Source organism: Sinocyclocheilus grahami, unplaced genomic scaffold (genome assembly GCF_001515645.1).
Source record: "Sinocyclocheilus grahami isolate Dianchi unplaced genomic scaffold, SAMN03320097.WGS_v1.1 scaffold296.1, whole genome shotgun sequence".
NCBI lineage: Eukaryota > Metazoa > Chordata > Actinopteri > Cypriniformes > Cyprinidae > Sinocyclocheilus > Sinocyclocheilus grahami.
This window is the reverse complement of record NW_015505475.1, coordinates 257,987-270,617: the sequence shown is the minus strand read 5'-3', so window position 1 is coordinate 270,617 and position 12,631 is coordinate 257,987. Positions and strand designations below refer to the sequence as shown.

General features: G+C 36.1%; 1 protein-coding gene across 2 annotated transcripts in view; it reads left to right on the top strand.

Moving 5' to 3' along the window:
- LOC107601002 (PHD finger protein 21B-like) overlaps positions 1 to 12,631 on the top strand; it is a 53,010-nt gene continuing 40,379 nt past the window's right edge. Inside the window, exon 1 of one of the 2 annotated variants that reach the window (XM_016293010.1) lies at positions 1 to 326. In XM_016293010.1, the coding sequence (XP_016148496.1) occupies positions 273 to 326 (54 nt within the window). In that variant the 5' untranslated portion in view covers positions 1 to 272. Of the gene's footprint in view, positions 327 to 697; positions 749 to 12,631 lie in introns of those variants that run through there. The other variant, XM_016293011.1, reaches the window with a different exon arrangement.

Below are 12,631 nucleotides of genomic sequence, written 5' to 3'. Positions count from 1 at the left end.
CGTATCGGATGGGTCGGATAGGCTTTTGTCGTGTGAATGTCGAAGTGGATCTTTGTGACTGCTGAAATCTTTTAGACCGCCTTTTGAGCACTTTTGTTTATACTGGCGTAAAGTGGGTGATGAGTCTCACGGCCAGCAAAGAAGCGAGAACTTGCTGTGCAGCCCGAGTAGTTCTTGCGATTGTTATTGTTGCTTTAAAAAACATTTGTATTACGCCACAAATAACGCGGATCGCGTCGAAAGTGGGGGAAAAGTGCTTCTGAAGTCGGAATATGGAGCTACAAGGCCTTCAGGAAGCACTGAAAGTAGAAGTCCAATGTCATCAGGTAAATAAAAATGGCATTTTGTTGAAGCTTTCCCGGGACTTCTTATGTGAATACACGCTGGAAGACAGAAATCCGCCGTGTGCGAGCGTTTTAATTTGATTGGAATTCGTATGCTTTTTGAGTGATACAACGGTAACATTCTTTCGCCTTTATGACGCCATAATCACTTAGAGCGCAGATTGTTAAAACGCTCTTTGATGCACTTTAACGCGTGCGGCGTGTTTTTTTGCGATTTGCACTAATAATGCGGAGGTTTTGTGTAGCGATCGGGACGAGACTTGAATATTTATGAGGTTCAAACGGACTCACTGCTCGTCGCTTTGTTCCTCCCTCATATCCTAACTTGAAACACTTTAAGCCAAACGATTTCGTTGTTTTATTTCGTTTAGAAACTAGTTGCACAGATGAAGCAGGACCCACAGGTAATTTTATTTGAAGCGTTGAAGAATGGGGCATTTTTACATTGGGTGAGAAACTTTGTCGGCATCAATAGTTCTTACGTTCGTTCGCTACGCTTTGTCCTTTACGTGACTTTGCCAAATAACACAAACGGTTTAGTCAAGTTTTGAAAATATCTGGCTTGTTTTTTGGGGCCGGAATCGTATTGATCCTATGTGTATAATTTTATGACTTTGAGTTTAAGAAACAAATAGATTAAAGGCAAAGCAGAATAACATCTCTAAGTGAAAAACAAGTAAGAATGTAAGCATGCATTCGAAAAGCAAGCATTTCGATGTAATTAGTGATGAAATTTCGTGTCATGCGTGCATTAAACGTGTTAGAATTTCTTAGAAACATATTTGCCCCCACCAAGTGGATTAAAACTACTAGAAAATCAGTTCAATCTGCTTTATTTACACACTGAATTTTTATTGGTACGGTAGTAAATTGTTTAACACGTCCATTTTAGTTGGTCGACATGTTTCTTGGGAGTTTGTGAAGGAAGTTGCTTACTTCCTCGGACATGTTGCATTAAAACGTCGCTGTTTAGCGTGTACTTCACCTCAGTGTACTTATTCGATACTTTATCGACAGTCTTTATCGAGGGGTTGTTTTTCTTGGTCACATGACGACGTGGTCGAATTTGATTCGATCCCTGCAGTTCACTTTCACTTTTTTATAATCGTGACTTAAATGAAGGTCATCTATAGCGTTCCTGTAGCAATTATTTAAAGGTTTATAGGTAATTCGTCTCTTTTGCCTTCTTTTGATGAATTGGAATGAATCCCTCAGAACGACAGAATTTTTAGTTCGTTCGATAGACGTTCTGTTCGTAACGCAACGTTCAGCACCTCGGACAGCGGCGCACGCCTGCATTTCAACGTGTTTGACATGTCAAATGTAGCGGCTGTGTGTGTTTGTGTTAAATGTTTGTTGTGAGGCTTTTTGGTGTACCTCAGTTTGATAGTGGAAGCTTCCATTTTGTGCTGAAGGGGTGTTGGTTTCTTCCTAACATGGAGCAAAAGTCTGCAGAGTTTCTGGCTGGGGGGAGGGCTCATTCATGGCCATTCTAAAGAGGGGGAAGGGAGGAGAAAACACTAGTCAGCATCACACAAGACACTACACACAAGCCTCTGTAGGCCTTATAATACTCATCATGAGCTTCTTGTAATTAATAGTGGCTATCACGGTTAGAATGCTTAATAATATTTACTTATTCCTTCTTAAGAGTACAATAATGCATTAAATACTACAGGAAAGGCTTTAAAATACATGAATACATTAAAATACACAACACATATGTTATGTTACCTAATATAAATGATGTCTATTTCATTTATAACTGTAATTCTGATCGTGTAATTAAATCAAAGGATATACAGTTTTACAAGGCATGATGATGTCTCTGTAATGCATTAATAACACCCATACAATGCATTCAGAGCTCTAAGACTAAGACATTTCAAAGTGAATTATTAATACACAGCTAATTGTTTACCTTTTAAAAATTTTTTAACACAGGCTTTCATAACCCAAACAAAAGCTGTGTCTTTGCAGTACAATTTGTACATTTTCATTTCACAGATTTTTCCTGCTTGCAGAAGTGAATTATGTAGGCTATTATAAATGTGTGGAAAGTGTGCAGTGTTTTAATAGAAAATCCAGAGTGTTGCAAACCTAACCACAACATTTTTATGCAAATGTTGAGTGAATTCATGTAATCGGAATTATGTCATTAAGCTTATTCAGGTTATGTATTAGGTGAACATCTAGTCTAACTAGAAATATGTTGAACTATAACTGAACATAATATTGGACATTTTTTTGGCGTCTGGGCCTGTACTGACCCATCCTCTTTGTATTTCACTCGAACTTTCATTTGAAGGAGGCTTGAAATGCAGATGAACAGGGGAAGCAAACCCTCCAGCATTTATTAGCTGAGAACATCATAATTGTGTGAAGCCTTTGTAAGTATCTTGTGTTCCCCGCAGGGCAAACGTCTTTCATCCATTTATAAATATCTATCTTAGTTTGTGAGTTTTTAATACATATTGCGTGAGAGGGTTTTGTATTGTTGTCTTCTTGCTAGTTGTTGCATCACTGATCCAGAAACGCTCATAAACTTGGTGTAAGTCTTGAGCTTTGATTTGATCGCTTCTACTCAATTTTTGGTCTCTCTCAGGGCTTACAAATCCTTCCTAAAATGATCCCTCTGTGTGAGTTCATGTGTGTCCCTCATGCACAGTGTAAAATGAATTGTATTGTTTTTGCCTCTGTTTTTGCCCCAGTCCTGCAGAGATGGCCCGGTTTTTGTTAGCTTGCAGGAAAGGCTACATTTGCATTGTCAGTTTATTCAGATGCTGTTACCCACATTTCCATGTGATAAATGAATAGTTCACCCAAAATCTAATTTTATAGAGAGCGAAGAAAGTACAGGTTTACAGGTTGTATAAGTTTATTGCATTAGCACAAATGCAAGTGACTTGTATCTCTTTGCCTGAAAGCAATTCAGCGTTCTGTCTAAAGTGATTTGTGTTGCTCTGTCCTGCGGACTGACAGCAGCTTTAACATGTAAAAGCATCTGATTGTAATTGTGAAAAACTGTATTATATGTGACCCTGGATCACAAAACCAGTCATAAGTAGCATGGGTATATTTGTAGCAATAGCTTTACATACAATGTATACAAAATACATTGTATGGGTCAAAATCGTGGTATCGTTATTTCTCTTGTGCGAATAAACATTAGGATATTAAGTAAAGATAATATTCCATTAAGATATTTAGTACATTTCCTACCGTAAATATATCAAAACTGAATTTTTGATTAGTAATATGCATTGCTAAGAAGTTCATTTGGACAACTTTAAAGGCGATTTTCTCAATATTTAGATTTAATTTTTTTTTTTGCACCCTCAGATTCCAGATTTTCAAATAGTTGTATCTCGGACAAATATTGTCCTGTCCTAACTTACCATACATCAATGGAAAGCTAATTTATTGAAATTGACGCTTATGACTGGTTTTGTGGTCCAGGGTCACATATACATATTATACACTTGTAAGTAAATGTGTAAAACCTGACAGATGTGGTCAATGTTGACTGTCATTATATGGAAAAGAGGTTCAAGAAGAATCTTTAAAAGTTCTTTTGTGTTTTTGATGCATATTTTTTGTACAGAAAATTCTGATTTGGAGAGACTAGGCCTGATGTTAGAACATGTTTTTTTAGCACCATGAAACAGCTCTTCATGGTACATATGGGAAATCTATTAAACTGTTCTTCAAATGCTTTCACTCAGTGTTTTTTTCAACATCTTATTGGAGCAGAATATCACAGTTACAACATGCTTCCTCATTTAAAGTGCATGCAATCCATTATATTGGCAAGACTGATATTTTGCAAATTTCATCCAGATTTGATTTGGCACACTTGTCGTATCTAATGTTAACACTTATTATTGAGAGCAGTAGTGTGAAGCATTCAAGTTCAGGCATGACGGTGTTACCTACACAGACTCAGGCCCAGACTCAAGCTCAGTGTGTGAGGATGTAAGACCTGAAGGAAACATCCGAAAGCACATGATGGATGACCAGCAGAAGCTTTATTTTAATGAATCTAATTGGTTTGTACCATTTTTGATCTGTGCTTGTGTCTCATAGCAACACCGTCTGCGGTAAATCATTCATGCGGTTATTTCTGTTGATGTATTTCACTCTATTATTGTGAAACACTTCTATAGCCATTCATTCACAATCTCATAAGACATTAGGTTGTGTAAATGATTCGTGCCTTGCTTTTTAAAGGGTTGTGAAGCATTAGAGGTTTTCAGACCAAAGTGATCAAGATGTCATCTCCATTGTCTTAATATTCTACTCAAGATAGCAGTGCTTTACAAAGATGTGATTTGTGTCCAGTTGGAAATATCTCCAGATTCAATGAATTGAATTAAACTGTATGTCTTTAGATTTGTGTCTCAGTAAAGACACAATATGTAAAACAGCACACATGGTCTTGACTCTATGGTAAACAAAACTATATTTTTGTAGCATATTTAATGAAATTTGTTTTCTATTTAAATGTCATTCCAAAAAAGCATGCATGTATATTCTCATAAAACTATACATCAGTGGTGTTCTGTCCATATAAGCTGCGAATGCTCCGCATACCCAGGCCATTTGAGAGAATAAGTTCACGGGATAATTCATATAAATATGATTATAAGTTGATCCTTTGTCATTTGAAATTTAACTTAAAGCTTAAAGAGTTAGGAATAAGTACGTACAATGATTTATTTGCCAAACGGCAGTAATTTTCTTTAAATCTACCAGTTGTGGTTTGCTTCCGGGCGAGCGGATTCTCTGCAGCTTTCTCGCCTCCGCTCTGTTGCTATGACTCGTCAGGATTGTGGCGCGTTCTCAGTGTTTTGCTGGTCTGTGGCTGATTTAATGCGCGAGGTAAGCTGTTCGCGAAGTGCTCGCCCAAGCGGAAAAATTTGCTGATCCTGTCAGATTTCGATTGCCGAAAATGACATTGTGTTTGATGCAAAACCAACTGGACTAAATCAAAAGAAAAAAAACACTGTAACTGTATATTTTTGTTTTCTCAAGCAAAGCTAATTTTAAAAGTCCACTGCAAACATATCTTCTTACATTCTTGGTCATAGACAACGTATGTTGAAGATATACATTATTGTGTCAACGTTATCGCCTAAGCGGTAAAAATTTTATTTTATAAAAACGTGGGCTATATAAAATTTTAATAACAAACATCATATTGTTCCCTTTGTTTTGCGTATGCTCGTGTCGCTTACAGTTAAAGTACTTCTCTGATTTTATTATTGTTTGCAAGGTTGCAACATTACTTTGCAATATTTTAAATATTTTTGGGTATTTTGCAAGGTCTGTTATTAGTGTTACCCGGCTGGGAGTTTTAACTCCTATTCACTGGGAATAAAAAAATAATTTAGCTGATGCAGAGAGACATATTGACCGGGGGAATCCCCCCATTTCCCCACCCTCTGATTACGTATCATAATGTAACTAAGTGCAACTAAGGCAGTTTTTACTAGGAAAACCAGCTATATTTTTCTTGCATTTGAATAATGGATAAACTTGAAATGATAGAAGAAGGATTGGAGAAGAATTTAAATTACAAGTAAGGTAGGAAATGTGCATACTTTTAAATCGACACCTGCCAGAGTGTTTCTTAGCTATTTGTCATCTGTGATCCCTTTTGAGTGTCCTAAAAGCCAATGGGGGGGGGTCTTATCACTCAGCATAAAAAGTCACCACTCGCCACTTGTCCTTATTTATTTTGTAGGAGGAACAGACTCAAGTAGCCTAGTTATTTTAAAATAATGTTCTTTACTATAGTGGCTCTCGAATTTCAATAAGCACAGAAAAAGCTTTTTTTTTTTTTTGGCTTTAGACAAAAGACACAAGCTACAGTGGAGGGGGATGTCATCAGTGAATGAGGAATTTATTTCAGTCTGTTCCTCACACTGAGCTTTCACACAACTTTAGAAGACTTGGGATGTAGTGCACAAGTCATATGGACCATTTCTATGAAGCTTTTATGGTGCTTTTTTTGTCCTTTTCAGAGCTTGACAGATGTGGTCACTAAGAACTGTAAAAAATTTCTCCAGAGTGCATGAGGTTCATTCTGTCATCGAAATGCATCTGAGCTTGATGTCTGATTCAACACTTTGGCTTTCTGTGCTGTGAGACTGTAATGAGCTAATAAGGTAACGAGATTAGATCACGTTAGATGACCAATAGGATTACTTGATTTGAAATCAACACTTTCAATGATGACTGTATGGCTCTGTTCCAAATTCTACTTATGGTGCCATTTGTTTGTAGCATGTTTGAGTCATTGTTACTCTGGCGTATGATTGGTCAAAAGCTATTCTTTCTTTCGATCAGTAATTTATTGTTACACAGATTCTGGCCATCAGTAGCAGAAATCGAGTAAGGCATGAATGTGATTTGCGTGAACCCTGTTTATCTTACTTTTTATGACATGATGTGTACTACAGGTTCTACTCTCCAGATATTTGTACCTATAACCTCACAGTTACCAACCCAGATTTGCTGCTTTAGGCTAGGAAAAAAATAGGCCTAATTGTATATTATTATTATATTTGAATTGCAATCCAATCCATGTGGACTACACAGTTTTAAGATGAACTAAATAAAGTTAATATGATTCATATTTAGCAGTCATACCTAAATGAAACGGGTAAGAAATGGGTAAGATTTCTGCACACCAAAATAATTAACTATCTACAACTCTTAGTTGTTAATTAAATAACCATTTAAAAATGCATTTAATGAAATTGCTTAGAATCAGAATAATTAATAAATAATAAACAAATAAATCTGGTCATTGTGAAAAATTCAGTTTATTCGATTAAAGAGTATGAACAAGGTTGAACAAGCAATATTCAGTTAGTTACAGCTTAGCCACAAATTGGATTTATTGATGATAAATATATAAACCTGGTTATTGTGTATTTGAAACACACATGCAGATATGCATCATATGAAGTTTATTTGGTTATGCTAAACTGTGTAATCCAAATGGATGGAAATTTTATTTGAGATTCAAATACATAAATCTTAAGTTAGGCCTAAATGTTCTTTATATACCATTTTGGAAAGCTAGAAGTAATCCATGTGGATGCTGGACACAGATCGAAGTCAGTATGGTTGCTTGTGTGCTTTGAAGTTGTTGTTTTTTTTTAGTGCACAACAGTACAGTTCAGGAGGGGGCGTGTCTTGTCAGATGTCCCACCCTCTTCTGCCTTCTAATCTGCATGCTTTTCTAGGCCGTCAGTAGTGGATGCATTATTGAAGTGCCCTTAAAATACATAAAGACTGTTTAATGATTGACAAGATAAGGTTGTGTCTTTACACTCATGTGATGCTGCCTCTAGTGTTATTGGGGCGTAAGCTTTAGTAGGTCTCCAAAGGCTGATACGGTTTCCACATGTGTGCAAGCGTTTACTACTGCCCACAGACTCTCTTTAAAATAAAACAACTGCCTCTGCTGCAATCTATGAGCTTATTTCCTTCTGAAGTGCTGATTCAGTTTTGGAGTCATACCATGAAAAGCGGATTTTATTGATCTTAATGAAATAAAACTGAACACATAGGCTACTGTAACGTGCAGTTCTCAAAATATCCTTTCTAGTCCAAAAAAGAGCCTTTATGAAACAAAATTGTACATATGACTCATGTTTACGACTAAATTTGTTTGTACTGAAAATGTTCTGGTCTTTCAGTTTGGTATGCATACATAATTTTGTGACCTGTGTTGTTTTGTAATGCATGTTGTTAATTGTAACATTTAATATTATAGTAATGTGCAAGTAACAGGGTTCAAATAGTTCACAGCATTAGCTGAGATTATTTATTCTTAAAAATGTTTTAATTATGATTGAATTTAGGACAGCCGATATAAGCCATATATATATATATATATATATATTAGGGATGTAACGGTATGAACATTTCTTAGCACGATTATAGTGACCAAAATGATCACAGTTATCAGTATTATCACGGTATTGTTAAAATGTGCTGAAAATGTTCAAAAAGTACTGACACGCAAATCATTTCACCAAGTTTTACATTTAAAATCAACAAACAACAAATAAAATTAGTTTTTGTTTGCATAACTAAAACAATAACATTGCCAATGATGTCCGGATTTTAAATTACAACATGACTGACAACAGTTTATCTAATAGCATGTTCAAATATCTAATGTAAATGTTCAAATAAAGCTTTGAAAAATTTTCATAAATGGTAAACCTCACATTTCAGCTTTTAAATGAAGAAAAGGGTCAAGTCAAAATGATAATTGATTAATAAATGATTATATGTATTTTATCTGCTCCATACGGTGGTCAATAAGAATAAAGCACAGATATGCTGTTCTGAATGGATGTCGGGAACGGGATATTATTAGACCGCCCGCTCCTGTTCAAATGACACCGGAGTTACCGACTGCTACCGCGTTTTATTCTGGATTTTAATCCAGAATAAAAAAATCGCAAAAAATCTGGTCGGATTCCCGACCTCTAGTATAAACCATGCTCTACACTCTATAAACGCTGCGCAGCTCAAACGAGTAGCGCAGTTTCGTTATGCTTTCAGTTTCGTTTACCATTTGATGTTTCTCATATGCAACAGAAATGGCAGCGCTTATGAGTTAAACAATGCGGTGGTCGCGCCAGTGCGACCGCACACAAAATTTAGTCGCATGTGCAGAAAAAATTATCGCAAAATACGTCCATTTGGTCGCACTCTGGAGCCCTGTGCTGGACAGTATTTATTTATCCTCAGTTGTTCAAATCGTGGTAATCGAATACAGTTCGATTAAAAAAATGTATAAATTAAAAATTTTTACACAGATTAAAGTGCAAAAGAATTATAAAGAACAATACGTAGGTAACACTTTACAAGATCTCATTAGTTAACCTTAGTTAATGCATTAACATGAGCAATAGCTACATTTGCTACAGACGTTATTAATCTTTGTTAAAAAATACAACTCTTAGTTCATGTTAGCTCATTAAATAACACAGTTGCAACTTTTGATTATAACAACGTGTTATTAAATATTGAAATGACCTAAGATTAATGGATGTTTGGAAGAGTTTTTCCATTGGCAGTTTGTTAACTAATGAATTAACTAATGTTAAATAATGAAGCCCTAACGTAAAGTGTAACCAAACAATAAAGAATCAAAACATTTTCAAACAATATCTAGGGGATGTTGTAGTCCAGATTAAAATGTAAAAAGTTTGAAAATAAATAGCCTATTAAGTCTAAATGTTTAAAATGGCTAAAAAGTATTTGGAGTTGTGATGAACACCATAGCGAATACACAAATCTGAGTGACTATTTAAATAATTTAAAGCTGCAGCCTTTAACTTTTTTTGGTTAAAAATGATCTGAAAGTACATAACTGAAAGTACATAACCAGCCAGTGTTCAAAACTATCGCCTTACTTTAGCCTGATTCACAACAATGATCTTATAATAATGTTTTCTAATTTGAGTGGTACGGGTAGGTTTTTGCCAGAAATTCGAGCATGCTGCCATGTCATTACGTCACGTCTGTAAACATAAAGAAGTTGTCCCGGCGACTAGGCTATCGCATGTGAGGATCCTGCAGGTGGCTGATCGTTTATAGCCTTTTCTCACAGCAGGTGGAATAATTACATTTATAATTTTGATGCGGATTGTAGGCTAATCCAGAAAGGATTATGTTATGAAACACATGTGAATGACATTAAATTATATTACAGTTTTAAATGTGCTTCTGATTACAGATAGCCTACGTGGGATTACACAAGATTTGTATTTTAAAGACAACCAGTTCGAAGGGAGCATAGTTTGCTTTTTGGGTTAAAAGAATTTCTTAATATTAAATTTGAATGTTATGACAATTAGAGATGTACAGAAATTGAAATCTACACGCTAATACACACTATACTCATAGTCACGCAATGCTGATGTTGTTAACATTAATCATTTGAGAATAAAGTATAACAATAATAATAATTTGCATGATTTGATGTGAAATGAGCTAACCGATCTTTAGATTAAATCACCATTGATAGTGCAATTTATTGTAATTTTTTCCTCAGTTGGTCAGAACAAACGTGGCAGACTTGTTATTTACTTGTTCAGGTGACAATATACGGTGTAAATTCTTATTTGGGTCATATATTCCAAGACGTAGGCTAATCTGTGATTGCGAAGTACAGTAAATATCCACACCGGTGCGGTGACTGACTGCTACACATGCTCCTCAAAACATTAGATTCATCATTCATAAATAATTATTCTCGGGATTTTGAAGTGCCAACGATAACAATATCGTGCATGTTCATTACCGTGATACATCGCATTACCGAATACCGGCACATGTCTATTCGTCATAGACATAAACAGAGAGAAGTAGCTCCAGCTACAATGTTCTTCTGCAAGACGCATGCAGTTCTGTTTATTAACCGCTAGAGCACCAAAAGTTATGGACTGCAGCTTTAATGAAGACAACAGGTTAGGTAAAAATATAATTGAATATACCATGTAGTGCATAACATATCTAGCAAAATGCTCATCTTATTTTTTTCGTATGTAACATTGCGTAAAATATTGTTTCCAGTTGTATTATTTTATTGACACAATTCAAATTTTGAAACTCCAAATTCTACTTTTTTAATACAGAACTTCTGATGTTCATTCATGTTTATTTTGTGTTATAATTAGTAGTAAAGAAAAAATATGATTGGTTCATGTGCGCTCCATTTGTAATGACACATTAATAAGTGTCAAAACTGCATTTATTCTTTAAATGTCTTTATAACATACCTGCAAACTAGTCGCTTTTCAGCAATATTCACCACTTTGAATCACAATATGTCATTTATGTGAATCATCTAGATCCAAAGATTTATTTTTTTTGGTCTGGGTGGAGAGAGAGAGAGAGAAAGATTGCAAGCTCATAGACAGGAGTGTGTTCGACCAAAGTCCCTTTCTCGGTTCGACTTGAAGCAGCAATGCACAGACTGGCCGCTGTATGACATCAAAGCACCGTGAGAGCTACAGAGAGCAGATGCCTCCGCATGCTTTCGAATCGCTCTCGTGGTACTTTGATGTCCAATCGGTCTGCCCGCTGCTGCTTCAAATCGAACACACCTCATCTCACAGCCAGTCCGTTTTGACGGCACACTCACACTTACATCCGCATGTAAACATGTTGTCGGCGTGGAAGTTCTTTGTTGTGAGTTAAACAGACACAAAGTTCGCAATTTGTAATTTGCGTTTTTCCCAACATTTTTAACTTGTATGTTAAAAAATATTTAAAACATTAATCTTATAAAATTATTTATGCATTTTAAATTTTGTGGTGTAAATGCATTTATGGCACCTCAGCTTCATTAAACAGTCTGTGTAAATCTGGGGTGCCCAATCCTGCTCCTGGCGATCGACTGTCCTGCAAAGTTCAGCTCCAACTCTAATCAAACACACCTGCCTTTAATTTTCAAGTGATCCTGAAGACCTTAATTAGTTGCTTCAGGTGTGTTTGATTAGGGTTGGAGCCAGGGCTGGATTGGTAATCGGGAATACCGGGCATTTTCCCGGTGGGCCGACAGAGTGTTTTTTTTGCCGAAAACCATCACGCAGGGACAGCGAGCAGCCAGTGGCCCATTGGTTTGTCTCCTGTATTGACAGCGTAAACATCCAATCACAATGCACTATAGCTGGAGCGATTAAGTATTTTGCTCCACCTATATAAAGATCGCATCTCCCCAACTTCTTCCTCATCGGCTTTTCCCACGTTTTCACAGGAGATTTATCAAGAACAGGCTTGCTCTGTGGTGAGTGATGTGGGCCAAAGAGCAAGGCAGGAGGAGAAGAAGAGAGTAGTTGAATTGGTAAAGTGCTTGATAGGGACTCACAACAGAGGCAGGAATCTAACCTATCCTAATGTGCGCGCGCCAAGAGTGTATGCATAAACACTTTTTAATAAAACGTAAATTCGTCCCCCGCGATTTTTTAGCCAAGTCAAGTCAAGTGTGTTCATAGAGGTTTCCATGGGCCAATGCGAATAAAGCTAGATTTAAATAAAAAAGACACGATATTGTCGGACCTGATGTTTTATTCTTATCCAAAACAAGATGTGATATGAGTGTGATACATAGGCTACATACATACACTACCAGTCAAATTTTTTTGAACAGTAAGAAAGATCCAATAGAAAGATCCAAAGATCAGCATTCATATGAAATAAAATGCTTTTGTAACATTATACATATACCATTCAAAAGCTTGGAGTCAGTA